Raw genomic sequence first — 27665 nt, forward strand, 5'->3', positions numbered from 1 at the left:
ATGCGTTGGACTATTTATAAAAAAATAAACATAACAATTTGGAAGCTCGATCAAAACGTGTTTAAAGTCCAACTAAGCCCAAAAAGGAGGTTACCTGTCCTAGTTAAGGTTGGCGCAGCAGGATTCATGGCGAGTTGATGGACTGTTCAGGCTTGAAGTTGGGGAGTCCTTCAGTCAAGACCTGGATGTTGCGGTCGATGGCTCCTGGGTAGATGTCTCGTAGAACCATCTTTAAGATGCGGTGGATGGTCCCGTTTTACATCGATGGCATCAGGAGCCCCTGCCTGTACAGTCCTTCCTGATGAGCTGTCACATAAAGTTTGTCGGAGTTTAGGGCACCTTGTAGCTGGTACTTCCCTTGTCCGGATGGAAGTTGGCGCCAGTGCTTGTCGTCCCAAGGTCCCTTTAGATGTTTGTTATCGGTGAAGTCACCGATAACCGCCCCTGTGTATTTCGTTGGCAGTCTGTCACAAACGAGAATCCAATCGGATTCATCAGACGTCATCGGTATGGTGGTCGATGACATCTTCCTCTTCTTGAATTCTCGCTGGACCGCCGTGGTTTCAACAACAACTACCGGAGGTAGTGGTGGACTTGCCGGTGGCTCATCAATGACCACGTGGCCCGTGTCCATGGTACTCGGTAGATCGACAGAAGGGGCCGCCACTGTCAGTGGAGCTGACAGCTTTGGTCCCCCCTGGGTCTTTCCTGGCGAGTGCTTCGATCGAGCAGGTAAACTCGGTCGAGCAGAATGAACCGCCCCCGGTGGTTGAGCCACCGGGTTTGGATCACCCTGCGCCGCTCCTGGTCTCGCTCTCCTCTTCGGGACCGGTGGGACCGCCCTTGGCGGTTGAGCCGCCAAGTTAGGTCCCCCCTGCGAAGACTTGGGTCGCCTCCTCCGTCTTCTGCTGGTTGTAGCTTGCTTCCTGTCACTGCCGTATAATAGCGTGACGGTAGCCGAGTCGCCATTGTGCTCAATCCTATACTTGGACAATGGCCCAAGCGATCGGAGCACAGCCCCTAGGGTGGGGGGGGGGGGGGAGAAATCTCCACGCTCTCTAAACACAACTTCATCGCTTGAAAGTCAGGCAGAAGTCCTTTGCATTTGCCTGTGTTTTCTTTTGCGGTTTAAATAAAAAAAAATAACCGAACAAAAATAATTACATTTATACTGTTTACTATAATTTTTAAAATGCGGAAAAGGTGTTTTTAGACTGGTTTTAACATTCTTAATTAATATCATAAAGGATGATCTACTTCGCGTTTATAAACACGAAAACAGGTGAATGATTTATTTTGAAATTATTATATAATTATTGATAATTCTAAATTTTTAAAAATAATTGCACCCTTAACAATAAATATGTTGATACTTGATTAACCATTGAAAAAGGAATTGAACTTTAATTCGTTAAAAACTCCGACAACATGACAACTTCCTAAGCATACTCAAGCAAAATACTAAGTGCGCCGATACACCGGACACGGTTGTATATCATAATTTCAAAATAAATCATTCACCTGTGCTTTCGTTTATATATATGCGAAGTAAGTCAGCCTTATTGATATTAAGAATGTTAAAACCAGTCTAAAAAAACACCTTTCCCATATTTTTAAAATTATAGTAAACGGTATAAATTTTTTTGTTTTTGTTTTTGGGGGGGGGGGGGGGGGGGGGGGGATATTTTTATTTAAACTGAAATGGAAAACACAGACAAATGCAAACAAAATGAAAATTTTTACACCTTAATTGACAGTCATCCCAGTTCACAATTGTCACATTGTTACAAAAAATAAAAGCAAAATAAGATCCATGTGTGTGCACAATCTATCTGAGAAAAAATCCATGTAGGCATCTTAGCCATGCATGACAGTGAACATGTATGCATCTGCAGTACTGTGCTACTCAAGAAAACAATTCCAAAACTGATCATTGTTGTATTTTGTAGCCCTACTGATATGTTATAACTGACACGATAAATAAAGACCAGGTTCACAACTCAAGGTTTACTTCCAACTGTCATGGCTCCAAGATGGTTACATATTTCTACGTTCAACTACATGTTGAAGTAGTCTAAGGCCCTTCATACGCCTGTACAAATAAACCCATAATATTACATCCCCCTTGTTTTATAAAGTTTAACATTAACTAAATAATCAATTGTCACTTGAAAAAGTTTTTCTCAGTTGTTTTTTGTATAATATTTACTGTGTGATCAATTGTCTTATTCTCTGTATGGGATTTCACTAGAATCATTCATTATTTACTAATAAACATATGTATTACAGCTTGTAAGAAATCACATAACATTAACACAACTCACTTGTAAAGGTAAACTGTTCAATTGGTAACTTAACTAAAATGGAAACTAGGTGAAATTTAACAGTTATGTCATTAGTTCAGTCATCAAGAAACTTAGGTCGATTCACATGTCTTTCTGATCTGGTGTAGTACTGTTTTCTGTTAGGATTATTTTCAATTCCTTTTACAATTCGGCGCATAATGGAACCTTGTGGCGTCTGTACCACATATGAACGTGGCTCATCACACTGTTTCACTATTGTAGCTCGTGTCCGTCTGCCTGATATTTCGTCTTGCACTCAAACCGGTTGTGTAGGGGTTAGTGTTGCAAGCTCATCTCTGGCTTTCTTATAATAATGTTTTTGAAGACCATGTCGAACTTGGAGATGTTGTCTTGTTCCATCTTTGTCGTCAGTATTATTGTGCACTTTCACTAGTAAATTGGCTTTCATTTTCCTATTATTGAGAAGTTCTGCTGGTGAAGCCAGTTGATGATCGATTGCAGGACTTTTGTTAGAGATTTTCGCTTTTTGTAGTACATGTTTCACAGACTGGATTTGTCATTCTATAAATCCATTTGATTGTGGATAGTGGGGACTTGATGTAACGTGTTCAAATCCCCAGGATTCAGCAAACTGTTTGAATGAAGATGATGAATAATGTGGTCCATTGTCAGTGACTAGCTTCTCAGGAATGCTTTGTTCCGAGAATATTCCCTTTATAATGTTTATAACAGTTTGAGTTCCTCCCATTCCTTTTACAATTATCAATGACAAGTTCATCTCGTAATGGCCAGTAAGATTTCATCTTAGACGTTATTTGTCTCTGTGTTTCTGGCCAGCCTTCAAGAATAATTTCTTTCAGCAACTGAAGCTCATCATCTTTGCACGTTTCTTCGTGTATGCTCTGTAATTTCTGAGATGAAAATTGAACTAAAGCCACTTGTACATCCAGGTCGATTATTGAAGCATCTTTACTAGGCAATCTTGAAAGCACGTCTGCTATAAACATATTTTTGCTAGGTCTGTATGTGATTCTCATATCATATGGCTGAATCTGCAAGAATAATCTCTGTAAGCATTGAGGTGCTGCAGCCAAGTTCTTGAGATGTATCATCTCCAGTGGCTTATGGTCTGATTCAACTATAAATCGTTTATCATACATGTATATGTAAGTATGGAAGTGTTCACACCCATACACTACTGCAAGCATCTCACGCTCAATGTTGGCAGTTAATGATTTGGATGCAAAAGCTATGGGTTTGTCTTTCTGTAGGAGTACTGCTCCTAATCCTTTTGACGAAGCATCAACTCGTAATGTAGTTTCACAAGTAGGGTCAAAGTAAGTGAGTGTAATTTTTTTGCATATTTTGTCTTTGATTTTGTTGAAGGCTGCTTGATGAGACTCTAACCATACAAATTCACTATCTTTCTTGATCAATTCTCTGAAGGGAGCAGTGTTTTGTGACAAATTTGGAATAAAAGGGCTCATGTAAGTTGCTATACCTAAACATTCTTGTAGCTGTTTGGGGTCTTGAGGCTGCTTATTTCTTTTATGTCTTTTACTTTGTTCAGGTCAGGATGCACACCTTCATCGAAAACAAGGCCAAAGAATTTAATTCTTTTGGTGCGGATCTCGCACTTGCCTGGATTGAAGACAAGACCATGTTCTCTTGCTTTCTCCATAAAATTTCTAAGGTTTTTGTCATGCTCTTCATTGTCCTTGTCTACCACAGCTATGTCATCCTGGGCATTGTTCTAGTATCTGGTCCATGTTTTGCTGAAAAACATCTTGGCTCAGGTTGAGGCCAAATGGAAATCTCAGAAATTTATATCTACCAAATGGATTGTTAAATGTTTTCAACTTGCTTGAATCATTGTCTAAGACAATTGACCAATATCCATGTCTTGCATCGAGCTTAAAAAAGACTCTTGCTCCAGAAAACTTGTGAGTTATTTCTTCCAGTGTTGGGGTCTTGTAATGTGATCGTTTTATTGCTTTATTCAAGTCTTTTGGATCTAAGCATATTCTCAACTTCCCACTTGCCTTCCTGCTGTACACAATACTTGAAACCCAGTCTGTAGGTTCTGTCATTTTTTCAATGACCTGCATATTCTCCATTTGCATCAAGTTCTGCTTTAATTTCATCTCTTAGATGAATGGGACATCGTCTAGGTACATGTACGACCCGTAGAATTGACGAGTCAACAGTGATGTGACATTCTCTTCTGAACCTGCCTATTCCTTGGAATCTGTCAGGATACAAATTAATTAGTTTTTGTTCTGTACTAATTTCTGCAATTGGTTGTGTTTCTTTGACTTCACAGTGTAATGTTATTTGTGTCAATGAGCGTGATGTCGGAAGTCCTGAACCGCTGCCACCATGTTATATTTTGTAGCCATGCTGATATTTTATAACTGACATGATAAATAAAGACCAGGTTCACAACTCAATGTTTACTTCCCAACTGTCATGGCTCAAAAGCGGTTACATATTTCTATGTTCAACTACATGTTGAAGTAGTGATAAGGGGCTTCATACGCTTCACAACTCAACGTTTACTTCCAACTGTCATGGCTCAAAAGCGGTTACATATTCCTATGTTCAACTACATGTTGAAGTAGTGCTAAGGGGCTTCATACGCTTCACAACTCAACGTTTACTTCCAACTGTCATGGCTCAAAAGCGGTTACATATTCCTATGTTCAACTACATGTTGAAGTAGTGCTAAGGGGCTTCATACGTTTCACAACTCAACGTTTACTTCTAACTGTCATGGCTCAAAAGCGGTTACATATTCCTATGTTCAACTACATGTTGAAGTAGTGCTAAGGGGCTTCATACACTTTACAACTCAACGTTTACTTCCAACTGTTATGGCTCAAAAGCGGTTACATATTCCTATGTTCAACTACATGTTGAAGTAGTGCTAAGGGGCTTCATACGCCTATACAAATAAACCCATAATATTACAGTCATGAGATGGGTCATGTGTGATCGTTCATTTTCATAGTAATATTTTTAACAAGACAAAACAAAAAAGTACTAAAATAATTGTGGGACAATAGTGTAGCATTTATGAGCTACAAAGTGAGGTCATGGGTGGCCTATAAATAGCAGGGTCACCGATCCACATCTACTGTATCAAATCACTGGACATGCAAATGGTTTTGGATACAAGGGGGTGTCTACATTTATGCACAATTTTAAAATGTTTATTTATTACAGACATAAAACAATTTGTAGTTTATTTCAGATTATGCACTGCTTCGTTTGTGGGAGACACATTTTATTAAATATTTCACAGTGTTCACATAGAAAATGGTCCTTGAATGGTTAGGTGAGCTGATACACCGGACAGCACTGTATAGTCCATCCCACAGAGAACGCCTTTTTCTCATACTATGGAATTCACTACAAGTTATTTATTTCTGAACTGATTGATTTCTAAATTGCACACAAAAATAGTATTATTTTCTTATTTCCAAAACACTTTTATGTTTCTTCTTATGTCAAACCAAACTGAAGTTATTAACAATTTTGTTTTTTATATAGAATGATAGGACGGACTATAAGTTAGCATTATTTTCTCTGCTTTAATATTTGCCTTTATAATGAATTTAATTTATCATTTGATAAAAGTGAAAATGATTGTCATATTGTAAGAGAGAAATCACTGCAATTTACTAAATATTTTAAATGTAAATTGTGGATAATGAATAGTTGTGCACATAACATTTTTCAAGTTTTAGAGATCACTACACAATTTTTAAACATTTAAGCAGTATACAGTTGCTAATTAATTTGCAATTAACTATAAATATCTCTGATCAATATTTTGTAGAAAACAATTTTCCCTGCAAGCATGCAGTGACATCACATTTATTAACAAATGAAAAAAAACAGCACTTCCTGCTTCATTAACAGAATATGTCTAAAATGAAAAATATTTTGATAAATGATTTACATTTATGAAAAGTCTGTTTTCTCTAATAACAAATACAAGGGTCTAAAGACGGAAATTGTCAAACACATAATAAGAATGGAGTGTGCGACTATTCGTTATTACGTAGTATGACAAAAGTGGGTTCTATTTAAAAACTTGCTTTAGCAAATGAATTTGGCAGTAGATAGTAATAACAAATAGTGTAGTACACATGTATTATTTACTAGATAAGTAAATAATATTTAATTTTACGTGTTTATTTTATTGTTTGTCATGTGCACAACTGTTGATTTCTCCAGGATACATGTTTTTATGAACATCAAGGAAAATGTATAAAAGATAATGAGGAATTTATAAAACTTTCAGTAAATTTTTTTCCAGCTAAATATTGGCCTGGAGAAACATCATTATGGCTTCTAAAGAGAAAATCAAGAAGAAGTTGCCGAAAGTGGCTATCAGTATAAAGCCTAAAGAAAAAAAAGTAGAGGTTCCTCCTAAAGAAGGTATATATTTCAATGACTTGTGTTATAATAGAAAAATCAGATGATCATTTGTTGCTGGTATAATACAAATGGTGTATACGTTAATTCCCTCTGTTGTGTTTCTTTGTCTTTAACTAAGAAACACAAGATTATCTTTTTAGTGAAAGTGGATTTTATACTGAGTATATAGAATATATTGAATTTTAATAAAGATTTATATGTCTGTAATAGATATGTTGATTATTTTTCTTGTTTATTATTAATTTTTAAGATATTATTTCAGAAACAAGAGATCCTTTAAAAGTTATTAGTGCACCAGAAGAAAATATTTTGGACTCGACAGATAAGGTAAACAAACTTGTAAAATCTGATACTTTTTATATTATTTAGTTTTTATTTGCTTAAATGAACATTAAATGGTACCTGATTTCAACAAAGTGTTGCTATTCCATGATTAATCTGTAAAAGAATTGTTATGCCACAAAGAGAAAACATTCATATTATTGGCCTCAATAGTGTAGTGGTTTAGCAATCGAATTTGAGGCTGGTAGGTACTGGGTACATGTCCCAGCTGAGGCAATGGGAGATTTTTCATTTAAGTACCAGCTCCATCCCAGAGCAAGTGTGCCACTGTGCTCAATGGGGAGGTGTAAGGCCACATATACTGAGTTTCACCCACTTCTCTGTATGAATATGGGTTTGTCTCCTGAGTGTATGACTTTAAATGGTAGATGATTAAACGGCAGACACTGCATGGTTTCTATCCCAGGCTCAGGTAATACCAAGATAGCTTAACTGACGACAAGCTACTATCAAGTAGTTACATACTGAAATAAAGATACTGTGGCTTCACCATTATCATCAACTACATGTCTGTGATGTCCTAACAAAATATGTCTTTTTCTCTCTGTTATATTTTTGTGGCATTTAAAAAAAAAAAAAAGATAGAAATGACCAAAAAAATTCATGTTCATTAATTGATTAAATTTTAAGCATCTTGCTACACTTACACTATTTTATTTGAAGTATTTTATTATTTTTATATACATATATATATACTATTTGGTAGGACAATGAAAACACAGGTGAATCAACTGCTAAGTACAAGAAGGCCAAGAAACGAAGCCAGTCTAAGGAGAAAGGAACAAGAGAGGTGGAAAGTGGTAGCAAGAAGGAGGAGACAGAAACTAAAGATGAGACGATTTTGGCTGTATCCACACCGAAGGAGAAGAGGCGGAGTCCTTCCCCATTTGGAAAGAACTCTGTGGAACCGGTGAAAGACGGACAAGCGGGAACGTCAAATCAGATGGGAAGTTCTTCGTCCCTGCGATCAAATCTGTCAGCAAGAGGTAAATTGATGTTAACTGTTAGTAAAAGTATCTTTAGTTAATCATTCATCATTAAAGGTAAGTATTCTGATATGTGCAGAAATGTACGTGTGAAATGATTCTCACTCTTGTTATAGGCATGTAAACAATATTTTTTTCCATACTAAAACATTCAAATGACAGAAAATAGGCCAGATGTACAGAAATCATTATTCAAAGAAATAAATTTGATTAAGTTGCTATAAGCTAGAAATATCAACTAGTTTTGAAGAAGATAAAAGGCATACTTTAAAAAAAGTAAAGAATGAAAAACAATTTAGCCAGAAGATTTATTATTTACTTAGGTAATATACCATGAAATGTTGTTTTCACGTTGCAAAACTGTGATTAGTTTCCTTAGTCATCTTCTTAATATGTAAGTATGAATATTGTTGCATTGTTTAGCATGAATTTTACTCTCTCTTTTTCTGTTCTTACAGAGGCATGGACTGACCGCAGTGAGTCAGGTACTCCAACAGAGAAAGCAGAGAAGAAGAAAACAAGTAAGCTCAGTAATGACATGTTGCCAAACATATGGTTACAAAATACTGTTAAAACGTCTGGCCATAATGAGAGTGTCATAACTGTTCATATGTCCATGTTGCTCTTTTACGGCCAGATTACTTGGGCTAGTTGGTCAGTAGTAGTAGTAATAGTGGATCGATTGGTTAGTCAGAATTTAGTTTTGTTTAAAATGTTATTTTATTTTATTTCTATTTTTATTAATTTTTGTTGAGCAATATTAGATTGAATAATGAAGAAAGGCAGTAGACATTATGGCTGAAAAGATGTTTGTTGGGGATAATTTTTATGAATTGGTCAGGACACGGCAAACATTAATTGTTTTATGATTATAATATTAATAATAATAATAATAAATTCTTTACTGAGTGAGGGTAACACAGTTAGCAAAAGCTAATCTTCCCTGAGGCCCTCAGGTACAAACAATACAAAATTACAATACATACATTTATGAACAAATAGAAAATACATATATGGCAATAAACATATGTACAAATAAAATTGACCTGTTATTAATAAATATGTGCAATATATATACTGAAAGAAGAAACACTTGATATTGTAGCCAACATTTCAGTGACTATTAATGTTTTAATGTTTGTATAAGTACAAAGATGTAATGTGGAATTGAATGTCAGTAACACAGTTAACTTCCTGACATTATAATCAAGGGTTTCAGTTGCATTCACTCTTTTCTGTTTGTGTTGGTGTGATTCCATCTTTCAGTATTTGTAATTAATTATGAATAATTTTCTCGTAAACACAGGGCGTTCAAGTGCAGTTAGTGTTCTCTCAATTTCTTCTGTAGACAAGAATAAACAAGAAAACTCGGGTAAGTATAGTCAGTGAGGCATGCATTTATTTTCATTTTACGAGGGACTGTTGAGAGGAAATGACTAACTGGCAATTTGCAGGCTTTCTGCCAAAAGGTACAAAGGATAAAATTATGTACCTTGAAATCTTGGAAATTAATAGTGATTTCCCTAGAAATTAGACAAGGCATGGTAGACCAAACACTTTGGGGGCATTCTCACCATTTTCAGGGCACTTGTTTTTCATTAAAAATACACAAAAATTAATTGAACTAAACATTAATATAATTTATGTGCTTGCTTTAATAAATGAATGGCAAAAGATATAAAAGGCATATTTTATTAATTAATAATACCTTTTTGGGTGTTTTATAAAGGCAATTTTAGAATTAATTATTGAAAAAGGCTTGTTTAATCTCATGGCAGCATGGCACTGATTAAGGCAAGATGGTGCTAGACTATTGAGGCATGGTGCTGCACCATGCTAAAACAAGCTAGGGAAACCACTAATTAATGAATCCATTTTTATACATTTTTGTATACATTGACTATTATACACTACTATAGTAAGAGAACTGCTGTTAATAATGTCCAGTTTCAAAAGATTTTAAACCCAGAACCACCTAGTAGGGGTACTTGTGATCAGTTTTGTTTTTATTACATAATCTCAAATTATTTTCTGGCAGAAAGCCTAATGTGTCATCTGATGATCTGCTCTTTACACTGAGGTTTACATAATTATATATGTTTTATTCTTAATGTAAATAATATTTCCATGTGCTTACCGTTAACAGAAGAGGGCCTCGTAAGTTGTCAAACTTGTGCCCAATTCTTTTGTTCTTTGTACAATAAAATATGTTTGCAATCAATCAACAGATCATCAGAATGAATGAATGTTTAACATTGGGCAGTGAGTATGCAAATTGGTTGTTTGTGTAAATGCGGATATTTAACAATTGGATGGGGTTGAGGATGTGGGATGTCACTCTGTTGTGGTAGGCAGAGCTACCTCTGGGTTAACAGAAAATTTAGCCAAATTATCTACTAAACTTTAAAAATGCCAGAAACACAGTTATTTTCAAACAGTATATACTTTATTGAATTATTTCGCCAAATTAAAATAAAATTCATCAGTTGTTATTGAAATTCGCAATTGGCGAATTTGGCGAGTGCCAGAGCTAGCCCTGGTAGGCGAGATATTTAATTCTGCAGAATTTTTCTTTTCCTATGCCAAACATCGAATGCAATGGTATGTATTTAATTTAGTATTACTGGTATTTAGTATAGGTAGCCTATATGACACCAAATAGATGTAATTTTTAAAATAAGCTTCAGTGTCATTAACAAACATTCAGGGGCGGGATGTGTGGGTCCATTGGGCTATTTCTCATTCCAGTCAGTGCACCATGACTGGTATATCAAAGGCCGTGGTATGTGCTGTCCAGTGTTTGGGATTATGCATATAGAAGATCCCTTGCTACTAATGGAAAAATGTAGCGTGTTTCCTTTCTAAGACTATATGTCAAAATGACCAAATGTTTGACATCCAACAGCCGATGATTAATAAATCAATTTGGTCTAGTCAAAACAAACTTTAACAAACATTTTTAAAACAAAAATTCCTTACGTTTGGCAAACTAGATCATCTTGAGAGGTACATTTTGTGTCTGTTAGTACCAAAAAAAAAAATCCATTATTAGGTCGGTCTTTGTAGGGTAAAGAGTGTAAAAACAATTTTAAAGAGCAAAATCCACTGATGGTATTTTTCCTGCTAGAATGAAATGAAATAAACTGATTATTCTGTTGTTGATTGTTTATTTTTGTACAGACATAGTGAGTATTAAGTCGGCTGCCACCCTGGAGCGTGAGGCGAAAGAGCAGCATGCATACATCCCGTACCTATATGCCCGGGACTACCTGGTGCACGTGGTGGACGACATGAAAGATATGAAGACGAATCACATCCGCATTGTCCATGATATCGAGTCGTACTACAAGGCAATCGAAGATGAAACCCAGGTTTATATATAAAATAAATATTTTTTCGTGAAGCTCTTGTTCATGATGTTGGTTTATTGATGAATGTTTTAAAGAAATGACTAGTGAACCCGAGTAATGTGCATTATTAAAAAAGTGTAAGGCTGTGGTAAATTTTATATATATGTTTTTTTCATCTGCACCCACTTAAGTTATCCATCGTCCAGCAATTTTGATTGCATTGCAGATGGATATAAATGTGCAGAAACAGGGACAGACAGGTATGTTCACACAAACTGATTCAATTTGTCAGACAACGGACAACATAATTATGCGGCTGAATTGATTGCAGCCTAATTGAAATAATGAGATGAAGTTGCCAGAATAGAAAAGTTATTCAACAGTGAGGCAAAAAGTCAAACCACACAGTTATCACCCTAATGTTGGTATTATATAGAGTATTTGTGTTCTTGTCATCATTGTCTACAGTTAAAGTATTCTTATTTTTCAGTCCCAGTTTAACTTGTTTGTGATCTGTTTGCGACACCAGTATTCTGACAAGGTGAAGACGTTCAGACAGGTGATAGACATTCACAGACACGAGCTCGAAAAGAAAGAGACTTACTACAAAGAACTGATTAATGTAAGATTTTTTATTATAATCTCAGATTTTTCTGTCTTTTTCTCGCTATTTGACAACTTACATCTTAAGAGCTAATTTTGAACATGGATACATAAAACCCCATTGAACTCATTAAGCAATATTGTACTTTTTCCTTCTGTTATCTGCTTCAAAGTTTGGATGAGGATGTCAGGGATGTAGACTGAGGGGGGTTCCCCGCTGAAGCAAATGATCTGCTTTCAGAACTAAAACATACAGGTTTATACATATGGAGTTTCTGGTGGTGCAAACACAAAATAGAAAAAGGATCCAATTGGTTCATATTCGAACACTAATTCGAACACTACCTCCCCCCCAGGTCCAGATTACACTATTCCCCTGGAGGTATTGGTGATCCATGAATATATTTATGTTTTTTATTTATTATTTTATTATTTGTTTTTTGTTTCGTTTTTAAAAAAATCTGTATTGCCCCGAAGAGTCAAATGGTAATGTTAAGATTAATATATGTTTAATTTTATGTTTGGCTTAAAAAAAGTGCATAAAAAACACAGTGCTTTGTTTGAATTTGTTGATATTGATGAAAAAGGAGCTTGCAATAATGTTTGACAATGTTCACTCACAAAACACTTGTGTGGGGTTTTTTTAGCTCACATTTCTAGATTTACAAATAATAAATGTCCAATTGAATCAAGGGTTATATGTCAGTGATGTATTTCCAGAGTTTAATGGAAAGAAACAAGCGGCTGCTTCAAGATAAGAAGATTTTGCTTGTGAAAAACAAAGTAGAAATCGATCGTGTAGAAAAAGAAAAGGTTTGTTAAAAAAAAAAATGTTTTTAGTATTTTAAGCCATTAAAGGTGCACTTCTATAAAAAATCAAATGTTTAATCAGTTATATTTTATTTAGTAATTTTAATTAATTTAATAAAAAATATATTTTTATATTTAGAAGAAAGATCCTTAAAACAGAACCAATATCTTGAATGATGAAGAAATGCAAACTTAACAAATTAAAAAAATATCCTTGAAATTCATCGGATGAGATGACTCTGTCATAATCTTCAACTCATTGAGATTCAAACTATGTACAAAAATTATATGATCTGTTTAGGTATACTATGTTAAAGAACTGTATAATTGTAGTAATGTGTCATTTTGAGATTTTGAGATTTGAGACCCTGATTAGATGGTTTATAGTTTATGGTACCTGCTTAAATAGATTTGGCTGTCTGTTATATCATTCACTTATAACAAAACAAAAGAAAACATGTCCTTGTGTATCTTGGTTTCACTTTTAGGGGGAAATTGCTAGACAAATGACATTGTTGGTAGACAAGGCAAATGCATCGGCAACCACAGGTGAGAAATTAAACAATATTTTCTTATTGTAGATACTGTAGTAGAGGTAGTAATACATTGACCTTTTCTTGGCATTGTTTCTACAGTTGAAAGTTCCAAATGTAACAAAATTATATTGTTGTTAAAAAAAATGTATAATAATTCAATTGCAAACTGCTAGAATTGGGTAAAGTTACTCAATTGCCTCAATCACTTTAGCACAGATTAAATTAAGAAGTAACATACAGGCATTTCAAATTGTTTTCTCAGCAGAAAGCTTGGATGTCTTGTTGTTTTTGATGTTTACTGATTGTTTTTATTTACTTTTATTTTTCCTTTCTCTCCTTTGACTTCCATCTCATTTCTTCCTGATCTGGCAGCTCCTCATATCTTTCAACTTTTTTCATTGTTCACCTCCACATCCCAGTCCTTGTCTCTTGTGGCTATTTCTGTGCTACATACCTGCCATTTCCCCCATAAGGTTTAGCTGTGGGCTTAGTCTGACTACTTCAGAGAGTGTTCAGTAGTTACTTCTGGCATTGTTAAGAGGCACCGGCCTTGGTGGTGCCGTGGTTAGGTCATCGGTCTACAGACTGGTAGGTACTGGGTTTGGATCCCAGTCGAGGCATGGGATTTTTAATCCAGATACTGACTCCAAACCCTGAGTGAGTGCTCCGCAAGGCTCAATGGGTAGGTGTAAACCACTTGCACTGACCAGTGATCCATAACTGGTTCAACAAAGGCCATGGTTTGCGCTATTCTGCCTGTGGGAAACGCAAATAAAAGATCCCTTGCTGCCTGTCGTAAAAGAGTAGCCTATGTGGTGACAGCGGGTTTCCTCTAAAAAACTGTCAGAATGACCATATGTTTGACGTCCAATAGCTGATAATAAGATAAAAAATCAGTGTGCTCTAGTGGTGTCGTTAAATAAAACAAACTTTATGGTGTTAAGAGGCACTTATAACCACCTACTGTACTCCCCTACTACAGGCGGTCGTTTACTGATTTTGCATACTTTCTATATACTTTTTATAGGATCGAGTCTCTTACGTGGACCCATAGGTGTATTTTTTAATCCATTGCAAATAAAAGGAACCTGGCTGCTAATTTGAAGAAGTAACCTATGTAGTAGGAGTGTTGGATTTCTTCTCAGATGTTATAATTGCCATATTAGATACCTAAGAGCTGTTGATTAGACTGCGTGTTAAGATATTATACAAACAGTTCTTTCTACATAGTTTCTGTATATTTAGTGACATATATTTGATTCTTACAGCGGGAAAAGAACAAGTCTCCAAATTTGAACAGCTAGAGAAAGAAAAGCAGGTATTTTAAAACTTGTTGATGTTACTTTGCATTTCATCTAGCAGGGGTGGGATGTAGCCCAGTGGTAAAGCACTCTCTTGATGCATGGTTGATTTAGGATCGATCCCTGTTGGTGGCCCCATTGGGCTATTTCTCGTTCCAACTTGTGCTCCACAACTGGTGTAACAAAGGCTGTGGTATGTACTATCCTGTCTGGAATGGTGCATATAAAAGATCCCTTGCTGCTAATTGAAAAGAGTAGCCCATGAAGTGGTGACAGCGGGTTTCCTCACTATATATCTGTGTGGTCCTTAACCATATGTCTGACGCCATATAATCGTAAATAAAATGTGTTCAGTGCGTCATTAAATAAAACATTTTCCTTCTTTCATCTAGCGATAAAGGACACTGCTTTAAATCTTCACCTGTTTATAAAGTACAGTTCTTAAAGTCCTTGCATCCTGTGTATAAAATCCACATATTTACACAGGCTCTTTGTTTCGTAGCATAGACTTTTTCTTTGATATTTAATACTAGATTAGGTGTTTACGTGTCTTCTGGAAAAATGTTTGTCGATTCATTAATATGGAGGGAAATATGGAACATTGAGAGAAATATACACTATATTTTGAGGTTATGATAAGTATTAGTTCTAAAAAAGGTTTTTAATGTTCTACATTTTTGTCTCTTTTTTTTTCTCTTTTTGTAGACATTGCTGGAACAGAAATCTGAGATGCAAGTTCTTCTCACTGAAAAGGAAGAGAAATTGCATGAACTTGAAACAGCCTTGTCACAAGCTTCCGTAGTACCCATCCCAATTGTCAAGGAAACCAGGGAGGTGCTTTCTGCCGAGAAGAAAACGGAAACCTCGACCGCTGTGTTGGTTGGTGCGGTCGCTCTGGGGGAACAGGAGCGGGAACAACAGGAGGAAGAACGTCATGACATGCAGAATGAGAGGGAAGAGCTCACTCAGGAAAGACAACTCATGGAGGAAAGCCGGAATAGCTTTGATGAAGAAAGGAAGACTTGGATGGAAGAGATTAGCAGACTACAAACAGATGTTGCACAACTTACACAGGTTTGTTTTAAAATATTTATGATTTGAAGATACTGATCTGGGTTTTTTACAGTTATTTATAAATTATTTCTTAAATTAATTTTTTTAGCAAATCCAGTATATGTCTAGTCATCCTTGTTTTTGTAGTAAATCAAAATGATTTTTTTTTATAAAACCGAAAAAGTATATACTTCTTAAACTAGAATCATCAACTTTAATCTTGGTAGTAGCCAAATTTGTTTTTGGAGGTGGGGGTTTCTTTGGATAAATTTATCAAAAAATTAAAGTTGGATAACAAAACTACATATATCGGCAATTTTTTAAAATAATTTTGTAACTACTCTAATAATATATATATATCTGATTATTAAATTAAAAAAAACAAAACACAAATAAATTTAGACCAATATATATATTTTTTATTATTATTATTTTCCTCCCATTTCAGGAATCAGCAGAATGGAAGGCTAGTTTTGAGAGCATGAAGTCCCAGGCTGAAGATAATGCCTCACTGTGTTCACAATACCGGGTACTGGAGGACCAGTACAAGGCTCTGTCACTGATTGTCGTGTCATCCGAGGCATCCAAGGCTGCAGCTGAGGTAATTTTCAGACTTGGGAGTCCGATAATATTTTGATGTTGATGTCTTTAAATTGTTTATTTTTTCATTTGTTCAGTCAACCATATAAAATTGGCAGGCAGGTGGACAGACAGACAGACAGACATACAGTTAGTCAGTTTCCGTCAGTCAGTCTATTCATTCGGATGAATGGTACTTTGCTGGTGTTTTTGCCTAATTTTTATTTATTTACTCTTCTCCATTCCAACCTCATCTACCTTTCAATTTTCAATGCTTATTAATCAGTGACGAGATTGAAAATTCCAAAATATAACATTATTTAAATGAAAATTGGAGAAATGAAGAAATAATGGATTGATTATAGCAGATAAAAAATATGTTTTAATGCAAGATACAATAAACACTTCTTTTCTTCTTTTTTTAATTATTTAAAAAAATAATTAATATGATGATTATTATTATTGTCATAATTAGTAAGAAGGCCTCAAGAGTGAATAGTCTAGAACTAATTGAGCTACCTTCTATAAATAATTTTTTTATTATTATTATTATTTGTATTTTTAAAGAGATGACTATTTTCTAGGATGTTTATTTTAGACAATCAGCATTTTACTTCTGCATTAAAAAAATCCCAAACATATTTGTTGTATTAACAGGAAAACATTACTAAAGTGAATGAAGAGAAAACTATGATGGCAGAGGAGAAGAAACGTCTTGAAGCTGACATTAAGAATTGGGAGGCTGATTTCAAGAAGAAAAATGGACGAGCTCCAACTGAGGATGACAAGTGTGTAATATTTAACTATCATTATACTTATTAACTCTTATTTTTTTAATTATAATTTAATACTTATTAACTCTTATTTGATACTTATTAATAATAATTTAATATTTAACTATAATTTAAAACTTATTAGTTATAATTAACTATAAGTTAATACTTACTAATTATAATTAATTATAATTTAATACTTATTTATTATAATTTAATATTTGTTAATTATAATGTAATATTTAGCTATAATTTAATACTTATTAACTATAATTTAATACTTTTAACTATAATACTTATTAACTATAATTTTAAATTAATGCTTATTATCTGTAATTTAGTTCATATTAACTATAAATTGTATAAATATATTAGTACAAATTTGGGGACATACAGTACATAACATCCAGCACCAACCCACTCCATCCCTGAATTAAGATACTTTTAAATATATGGACAATAAAGACATTTTTGTTTGTCATACATTTTTTTAATTTCTTTTATCAGACCTGATTCAGCCAAGGAGATGTACACGCAGTTTGGTGAAGTTGAGTTGATGGTTAGCTCCCTGGATAACAAGATTGATACTCTTGAACATGTGAAGAGTGGGGATGTTCCTCCCCCTCCTAAAGCAGCCCCCATGCCGGTAGCAGTTCCTGATCCTCAAGTTGTCGAGGTAACGTTGAAGTGGGGTTTTTCTATGAAATATTTATGTGAAAAAGTTTTAGTTCTGAAAATGCAATTTCTAATTTAAATTTTAATACAGTGAAATGAATAGAGTAAATAAGGATTAATGATTTCATAAGGGATTTTTAAGTGTAAAACATAAAAATGTCATAAAAGTTTTAAATAAACTTTTTGGAAAATGCATACCGGTATAGAAGATTCTTTGCTGTTAATCAGTAATAACAGCCTGCTGGCTTTCTTATTTTATTTTCTACACCGCATATTGCATTTACTATTATATGTTAAAGAACTAATAGCATCTGATTAAAATTACAGATTTGTACATTAATTACATTTTTATTCCAGTATTTATTTGTAAATGGAGTTTAAATGTGATTGTTAGAATATTGTTTATACATATGTAATTAAGATTTGCAAAATACGATTGTAGGTGAAAGTTCCTGATCCAACAGTGTTGGCAGCATTGGAGAAAAGTCAAGCAGAGTTATCTGCTCTTCAACTGCAAATGTCAAATATCCAACAGGAGAAATCAGACCTTCACGAAAAGATCAGCCAATTGAACTCTGACCTCTCAGAAAGCAGACTTCGCATAAATGAGCTGGAAGCAGAGTTATCTAACCTGCCTGCACATGGCGATACTGTCGACTCAGTAGTTGTAATGAGTAGTCAGGTGAGATCAAAGTAAAATATTAGAGATAGGTACTACCTACGATGACCAAGTACAGTTATAGTTCATTCATTTCTGCCTTTGGCATGAGATTTGATTTGTGCGAGAAATCTTAGCCAATGCAATTACTCTTATTTTTTCTGTGCCATATAACTAAATAAAAATGTGTTGAATAGAGCTGGGCGGTATTGAAATTTCAGGTTCGATATCGGTATCGGTATTTTTGGGGTGATTTACCTCTGTATCAGTACAGCATTTGGTATTGATACAAGACCAATACTGATACCGAGCAGTAATTTCAGTATACTTGGCTTTAAATGCATGCTTAAGTTAAGTCTCACCCGTTAATTTCTAATATTAATCTAAATTCCATATACATGGCCCTCATCTCTCTCTTCTTTTCAGCTATTTTGTGTTCGTTAGATATATTGTAAGTGCTTTACTAAATGGCAGATAATATTTTTCAATATCGTAATTTTTCGGTATTTTGAAATTCGCTTGGTGCAGTAAATCTGCATTAACATGATACTGATACTGAATGGTATATATGATATACCGCCCAGTTCTAGTGTTGAGTGTGTCATTAAATAAAATAAAATTTCCTTCCATCTTTATTCTCAGTGTTTTGCCTGTGTGTTTGTCAACAAGTCTGGTATTAGTGAAAAACAGTTGAAAATATAATTATAGGCTTTTAATCATTCTTACAGTGGAAGCAAATAGGTAATTACGAAAGCACACCATCACTGTGTCTTTAAATTGCTTATTATCAAATTTGAGACCTTGTTATATCATTGTGTCTTTTGGGGCATAATATGTAGTTGAGTCTGTGAAACGTCATGAATTGATTGTATTATATGCAGGAATATTTCCTTTAATGTGTGTTTACTTCAGCATCTAATGTATTACCTGTTGATTTTTCAGTCTGAAGAAAAAGTTGTGGAATTGATTACTGTGTTAGAAGAAAAAGACAATGTAAGTTGAAAATATGGAATGATTACTGTGTTAGAAGAAAAAGACAATGTAAGTTGAAAATATGGAATGATTACTGTGTTAGAAGAAAAAGACAATGTAAGTTGAAAATATGGAATGATTACTGTGTTAGAAGAAAAAGACAATGTCAGTTGAAAATATGGAATGATTATTATTACTAAGACTTCATTACTTAAAACAATATTTTTTTCAAAATTTTAGAAAGGAGAAATATGTCTTCATTGAGCCTGTTAGATAGTTCAGACATAAATGATTGATTTTTACTTTGTAGGAATTAAAATTAAACATTCAATTTCATTGAATTTTACATTTTCATTCCATTCTTTTTCCTGTATGTTAAACTATTCCTACCGAAAAAGAAGAATATCTACTGAAAATTACAGAATTGTTTTAGTTATCTGTTTTAAGTTATATACGTTTAAGTTTTGGTGGTGTTTCTTCCATTTCTTTTGGTCAAAGAGCTGTCTCTTCCATTTCTTTTGGTCAAAGAGCTTAACATTTTTGTAATAACATTTTTAATGAGTTGTTATTTATTGACAATTTCATTTATTAGTTTTCATTGTTATTTTACTTTTGTTTATTTTTGTCAAGGAGTAACGGTTTAAAAATCTTCATAGAGATCTACTTTCTACTTTACTTTGTGTTGTTATTTGTTGAAATTAGTTATTTTTCACTTCTAACGTTACTTCTAATTTGCTTTTCTTTTTCTTTTTTCTTTTTCTTTTTTTTTTGTCTAGGAGCTGGAACGTCTTCGAAAAGACAACTTGGATATGCAAAAAGATATGAAGAAAATGATTCGCAAGTACGAGAAGGTTGAAGCGAAGATGAAGAAACTTTCCGAGTTCAAACAAGCCCAGATTCTACTGGAGGCTGTTGTTGCTTTGGTAAGTATTCGATACGAGCAATGTTTATCCTTCTCACTTGGGATTGTTGACTACTTTGTATTTATGTTTTATGTGAAAGCAAAGTTGTATACATCAGACGTGAGAATTCTCCTCGGATCAGCTGTTTTCCTCTCATGGAACATTGCGTTTCCTTGCATTTTTATCATCCTTTCCTCCAAAATGTGTCAGATGGCACAGATTTTAACCTAAGATTTCAAGAATTTCCGGGACCACTCTAGATTTCCTCTTTTTTACAGTTCACCAATTCCCACCCATGATACATAATATCCTGCCTCAGATGCTATTAGCTACAAAACCTACCCTCCCACCCACCCTCCTGCAAGCCCGACAGTCTTGTATTGATCTTCAGAAATTGGATCTAATCAAAATTCATATGTTATTTTGTAAGAATGATTGAGTAATACCCACACAATTTTTAAAAAGCAAACAAAATCCCACAGTTTGTTTTTCTGTTATGAAAATAGAGTATTCACGTGAACATTTCCAACAAACCCATGAAGGTCACAAAGAGGTGCCTTGATGCTCCATACATTCTGTATTTTAGGACTACATGTCTGAATGACAGTTGGATCTAAGCAAATTCATGTTACTTTGTAAAAATGATTGATTATAACCTACAAAACACAAAAACAAATTTCTGAAATGAAAATACAATATTGATGTGAATGTTTCCAACAGGCCCATGAAGTTCACAGAGAAGTGCCTGATGCTGCTGAAAACGTGAATAAACGACACGCGCAGGCTGGTGAGGAGTTGACCAACTTGAAAGACAGTAAACTGAAGGCACAGAAAAACATTGACAACTGGGAGCAGAAATTCAAGAAAAAACTAAAACGAGAAGCTTCGGAAAAAGACAGGTAACCCTGTGTTATCCTGCCTCTTCTGGAAAGGTAGAAGAGGAAGAAATCTTATATGTCCTTTGAAAATAATATAACAACCTAAATTACATCATATTCTGTATGCTCACCACCACCACCTCCACACCACAACTGCCCACCTCCCAACAAAAACAACCCCAAAAATCCAGCCCAGGTAACAAAAAGACATTAATTGAGAGGAGATGTGTTTAATCTTCCTTTTATATATTAGAAATGCAAAAGAAAGAAAAACAGCTTCAGAAATATTCATATGGCCGAAAAATACACTTGAATAAGGTCCCCACTAACTTAATCTTAAACTTTAAAGATACCTCAGCACAATTAGAATTTTAGCTCTTGAGTGTTAAGATGAAATTATGCAAACTATTTTTTTTTTTTTTTTTAAATGGAAAATAAATAGTTTTTAACATGCAATACTTTAGTGATTAATAACTTGTTTTTCTTAAAAACATTTTTTATTAGGGATGACGAAGTGTCCAAGCTATACAGGAGTCTAGAAGACCTGTCACAAGAACAAGAGGAGAAGAACATCAGCCTCCAGGCTATCAATCTGTTGCAGACCGGCGTCGTCAAGACGACAGAAACTAAACAACAACGACCACAGTCTGCACAAATCTCTGCTACTCCTGTTGAAGGTGAGTGGCAGATTGTCAGGATCATAATAGTATTAATTAATTAATGTATGTCACTCTTTTTTTTCTTTTTTGTTTGTTTGTTTCTGTTTTTCTGTCTTTTTCTTCCTTACTCTTTATTTCTTTCCTTTCGTTTCTTTCCTCTTTCTTCCACTTCCTTCCATCTTTTGTTCCTTCTTTCTTTGATTCTTTCTTCCCTCCCTCTTTGTTTCTTTTTTCTTTCTTCCTTTTCGTTCTTTTTTCTTTCTTTCTTTCTTTGGGCAGGATGTAGCTCAGTGTTAGAAAATTCACCTGAGGTGCAATGGATCATAAGATCAATCCTCTCAATGGACCCAATTCGTGTTTTCCCATTCCAATCAGTGCCCTTTTACTGGCAAATGATTGTAGTCTGTCTTTTTTTATGTTATTTAATTTAGGGTGTTTTGCTTTGTTTTTCTTTCAGATGTCGACCAGCAGCTGAGTGTACTAGATGAAAAGGTCATTGATTTGGAGACTGAGAACGAGGCTCTAAAGGGAGATAAGCAGAGGTTGGAAGACAAAATAAAGGTAGTTCTCCTTTGAAGGCTATAAATGAAAAAGAAAATAAACCTTAATTCATGAGTTTAGCTAGCAATGTTTTTTTCTATTAAAGGTTACACACCACCATTAATTACTCCATACTGTTCAATATAATTTCTATGTCAGAATATATTCTGTGAAAAGTACAACACTATCGAGACGGACATGTGACTACTAATTTTAGGGAGTGCTCTCAACTGACATGTACTGTGTAAAAAATCAACATAGGTCGACCACAAAATTTTTCAGTTAATGGCCCCTATACCCGTCCACCATCTCGTGTTGCTGTTATACAAGCAGCACCATACCACTTGCACAGTTGTTATTAGTTAGTACTACATACAACAAATTACTTCAAACTGGTTAAATACTGGTTATTTAAATACTACGGAGGTCAATCTAGGTGTAATCATCAAAAAAAGATTTCAAAAAGCATATCAGAATTTTGTAATATTTTTTTTATGAGGAACTATTTCCTAAACCGAACTATATTAAGCTGCTACCACAAGTAATGACACGACGAATGGTGGTGTTTTGCCTAATTTGACAAATTTACTGGGAATTTAATACAAGTGAATTCTGCCTTACTAACCATCCTTACATTTTTACCTGCAATAGCTTTAAACATGAACTAGTCAACAGGCAACAAAACAAATTCTTCTTAAAATTTATGTAAAAACCTTTTTTTTTTACTTTAACTATGAAGAACATAAATGAGTCACAGAAGAAATTGTTCTTCTGCAATATTATGTTTGTATTTAGACTGTAATAAGTTCTAAGATTTGTCACATTTGAAATCACTTCACATTTACCATATTTAAATGTTATTATATTTTAAAATATTGTTTGGTTATTCATTTTTAGAATTTAGAGGAGAAAGTCAAGGACCTACATGAACAAGTAGTTGCGGGAGCAAGCATTGAGACTATTGCACAGGATTCTAAGGTGAGCTTTGATGCCTCATTTCTTTGTTTTTCTTTTGTTAATTTGTCAATGGGTATGTAGTTTCTTCATACATGCCTGCACGCACGCACACACATACATGCATACACCTACATACAGACCACACAGACACATACACATAGACACACATATATAGGTCTTAAAAATGTGTCACAAATAATTGAGGAATACACTGATTTCATAAATTTGGTTTCACACATGCTTTTTATCTATTTTCACATTGTTCCTAACAAGGATTAAATATATCATTGGGTTCTTATGACTACACCCTTTAAATAAATAATTGCTATTAAACTTTATTTTAATTACTCTTAGGAAATATCCCTTGAAGTACTAGCCCTGCAGAAAGAGATTGACGGTTTGAATGCCAATCTACATAAAGTTGGTGCAGAACTTGACGAGGCCAGAGATGAGCGGGATGAAGCCAAAACGCAGGTCATCGCTGTCAATGAACAACTTGCTAATGAGCGAACCGAGCTGGAAGGAAAAATTAATAAGTTTAAGAAAATGCTGGAAGCTAAAGTGAAATCACTAGAAGAGGTAAAATTTATAATAATAATGCTAGAGGTAATAATTATAATTATAATGCCAGAAGAGGTAATTTCTTTTCAACATCAAACAAGTGCATTCCCCCTCCCCCCCCTCCCATGGCTAGTAGTCTGGTCCGAACATCCCGAAAGCCAATAGGATGGCCTAAAATTCTTCTGCTGTATGCTCCCTCTAGTTCCGGTCACGTGACTGTAACTTCCTTCTTTTTTCCTTCTAGAAGAGCTATATTTATAATTATAATGCTAGAAGAGATACAATTTTAATTATAATGTTAGAACAGGTAAAGTTTATAAAATTATAATGCTAGAAGAGGTAAAATTTATTAATTTTTTTTTTTTTTTTTCTACATCCTGGGTCATTATCTTTTCAGACATATAACTTGTTCCATGCCTGTGAGTAAACCCATGACTTCAACTATTTATGACCTGCTTAGATTTATTACCAGTCGAATAGAGTGTATTGAATTTTTTCCAGCCTTTACTGAGTGACATTAATATGTTTATGTTACTAAAATTAACAGATTCTTTAATTACTGTAGATGTTTTTCATTTAAAGATTTATATGCAATTCATCAATTCATCAGAACTTTTAACTGAATCAAACACTTTATAAATAAAATTAAAACTTACAAAAATACAGACACATGGAGATAGGTGTATTAAAACCTTGGATGAAATTACAAAAAGCGGTCTGTTTTCAAAAGTAATTGACACATTTTTTTATATAACTATATATTCCTGGTTTTATTAACTGCTATAATGACAAGAATATGTTTGTTTTAGGAGCTGGCTTCCACAAAGAAGAGACTGGAAGAAGTAGAGGCGGCAAGACTTGCTAATGTTCCACTTGACACAGCCAAGGAAATAAAGAACTTGCAAAAGAAAATTGTAAATATTGTTTTGTGTATTTATTTATTTTTAATATTTTTGTAAAATATTTTCAAGAAGAATTATTGAGGTCTGTGTGACAAAATTTATTAAAATGTCTTGTCTTCATGATTCCTAGTTACGCCTTGCTACTAATGAAAAAATATAGCGGGTTTCCAATCTAAGTCTATTTGTCAAAAGTACTAAATGTTTGACATCCAATAGCCGATGATTATCAAATCAATGTGCTCTAGTGGTGTCGTTAAACAAAACAAACTTACATGATTCGTAGTTACTTTGAGCACATAACCACTACTGATAAATGTACAAAGTGTTATTTAAAATGTTTAAATTTTATATTTTTATACAATAAATGTATAATAAAAAACTTGTTAAAGCTCATACACAAATTTGTGATACATTCTGGCAAAGAAATTATGAACCATTTAGGTCCGTGTATTAAGGCAATTAACTTGCTGTTTTTCCGATGAGGCATTACATAGCCAGTGTTTGTTTACAAGTGTTGACTTTGCATGTTTTGTGTTTAGGCACTTCTGGAGAAAGAGAAAAGTGGATCAGGTACTGCCACTGCAGGCCTCCAGGCACAGATATCGGAGCTGGAGAACAAGCTGGTCGTGGTGCAAAAACATCTCGAAACTCAGAAGAATGCTAACAAGGAGCTGGATGTAAGACATGGTCACTTTTTTCTCACATCTCAAGCCATGCAAGACAGGCATATTGCATGACGTCAGCCCATGCGGAATAAATCTTTCTCCCATCCCTAGTCATGCAAGACAGGTGTATTGCATGATGTCAGCCCATGCGGAATAAATCGGTCTTGCATGACCACGTGACTTCTGTTGTTTGAGCTGATATTAACATTGGGTGACGTCATGTAAACGGGAAAAATAATGCAAGAAATGCTTTTTATATTTCATAAAAACGAGGAAACCTGCCGTCATAATGAAAGTATACTATCATTTTCGGTTTATACATTTAGTATAAACCATTTTTGGGTACGATCTTTTCAATGGTTATGATTATTTTATTGTAAGATAAAAAATGTAGGTTTTTCATGTTTTCCCAAAATGCTTGTTTTTCATCTACTGGATGGGAGAAAAATAATCCTCCATTATGTATCCATGTGGGACAGGGCTATTCCACCCTCGGGTACATAATATGATGTCAGGGACTCTGCAAATTCTTTTAATACTGACTGACTAGATCCACTGTTAGTGTTGTAATGGAATGCGCTTGTTACAGCCTGCCAATAAAAAATGCAGGTCTTTGCATAACCTATTAGAAGAGGTGGGATGTACCCCAATGGTAAAGCGGTCACCTGATGTGCGGTTGGGTCTAGGATGAATACCATCAGTTCTCTAGTGGTGTTGCTAAACAAACTTTAACTTTATAATTAGAACATCATTTACAAAGTTACAGCAAGTTACGCAAACATGAAATGGCTTACCTCGGTTTGTTTCTGTGTAATTCATGAATGGTTTATGCAAATTTCCATTCTCAGAGGTCTGAAACGGCTAATTTAGCATATGTTATGAAGGAAAAAACCTACCCTATTACAATTATTGGAGCATGTAACATTCATTTCATAGGTGTTGGTTGTGACTTAGGAAAGGATATGGGAGAAGAGACCATTTTATTAAGGAGTCTCAACAAACACCTATGAAATGAATGTTACATGCTGCAATAATTGTAATAGGGTAGGTTTTTTCCTTCATAACATGTGCTAAATTAGCCGTTTCAGACCTCTGAGAATGGAAATTTGCATAAACCATTGGAAGTAATGCTGATATGAATAAATGTTATGTAGATTCAGGCATTTCTGCTGAATTCCCTACAAAAATAGAAGCCTGTTCACCTATGTTCTCATTCCAATTATAAATATTGTGAACTGCCAAAGTATTGACATTTTACTGACCAGCCATAACTGCTTTCTCATTTGCGATATTGATTCAGCATTTTATCTGATAACAGTTAAATTAAGCTGGACAAAATAACTTTTGACGACCCATGGCAAGAATATTTCCAGTGGCAGAAGTGTTGTTGAATTACATTAATTTTTATCAGTTTGCAAGACAAAATTTGTATCAATAAATATTTTTCTCTTTCAGTTGAAGGCGAAAGCTGCCAAGTCTGAGAAGGAGAAAGCAATCAGAGATCTGACCAATCAGCTGCAGAAGAAAGAAGAACAGCGAGCATCACTGGAGACAAAAGTAAAATATTTCTAAGGTTTTAAATATAAATTAAAAAATATATTGTAATTATTTTTAATTATTATTATTATCTTCTTTTTTTTGCACACAATAACAATACAATGTACATTCATATTGTAACAATCATTTTCTATTAGTACCAAGTAGATATAGAATTAACACTATACTGTAATTTTGTTGTATGCTGAATAAATTTAAATAAGCTGTGTCTTAATTACATATATTATGAAAAAAAATGTTGATAACAATTTCTAGATATTGACATTTCTTTTCTACTTAACCTGACCTCAAACAATGGCATATTCCCCTAGGGATGTTAAGCTAAGATTCCATTAACGTGGTAAGTGGATGCACGAGAGTGATCCCATATATCCGGCTGTGTATGCGATTTGTCACGTGGCTGCGAATGCGGAAAACTGAATCGCTCCATGTAGCGATTTGTGCAGCAACTGATTACAAAATCGGATGAGGTAATCCAAAATATGACATCAGGGATGGGTGTTTTCAGTTGATGGGCTTTGCCACGACAATGCCAAGAAGCAAAATATTGAAATATTGTTGGAACTTCACCCCATCAAACTCCTTGACCAGATTATTGTATGCTCCTTGTTGAATTCAATTCCTGATTATGTCATGTACCCACCAGCGGTGTTT

The 27665-nt window shown here is 34.3% G+C and overlaps 1 protein-coding gene across 1 annotated transcript in view; it reads left to right on the forward strand.

The window, feature by feature from the left end:
• Positions 1-27665, forward strand: part of LOC121386478 (COP1-interactive protein 1-like) — a 53748-nt gene that overhangs the window by 1608 nt on the left and 24475 nt on the right. Inside the window, exons 2-26 of the mRNA XM_041517396.1 lie at positions 6631-6752; positions 7015-7079; positions 7801-8080; positions 8539-8601; positions 9387-9452; positions 11261-11451; positions 11921-12052; positions 12754-12846; positions 13332-13392; positions 14648-14697; positions 15386-15754; positions 16182-16334; positions 16970-17100; positions 17593-17761; positions 18203-18442; positions 19361-19411; positions 20167-20313; positions 21013-21191; positions 21675-21847; positions 22287-22390; positions 23267-23347; positions 23681-23905; positions 24697-24801; positions 25329-25466; positions 26910-27011. Coding sequence (XP_041373330.1) covers positions 6659-6752; positions 7015-7079; positions 7801-8080; positions 8539-8601; positions 9387-9452; positions 11261-11451; positions 11921-12052; positions 12754-12846; positions 13332-13392; positions 14648-14697; positions 15386-15754; positions 16182-16334; positions 16970-17100; positions 17593-17761; positions 18203-18442; positions 19361-19411; positions 20167-20313; positions 21013-21191; positions 21675-21847; positions 22287-22390; positions 23267-23347; positions 23681-23905; positions 24697-24801; positions 25329-25466; positions 26910-27011 — 3462 coding nt within the window. The 5' untranslated portion in view covers positions 6631-6658. The remainder of the gene's footprint in view (positions 1-6630; positions 6753-7014; positions 7080-7800; positions 8081-8538; positions 8602-9386; positions 9453-11260; positions 11452-11920; positions 12053-12753; positions 12847-13331; positions 13393-14647; positions 14698-15385; positions 15755-16181; positions 16335-16969; positions 17101-17592; positions 17762-18202; positions 18443-19360; positions 19412-20166; positions 20314-21012; positions 21192-21674; positions 21848-22286; positions 22391-23266; positions 23348-23680; positions 23906-24696; positions 24802-25328; positions 25467-26909; positions 27012-27665) is intronic.

Source organism: Gigantopelta aegis, chromosome 2 (genome assembly GCF_016097555.1).
Source record: "Gigantopelta aegis isolate Gae_Host chromosome 2, Gae_host_genome, whole genome shotgun sequence".
Taxonomy (NCBI): domain Eukaryota; kingdom Metazoa; phylum Mollusca; class Gastropoda; order Neomphalida; family Peltospiridae; genus Gigantopelta; species Gigantopelta aegis.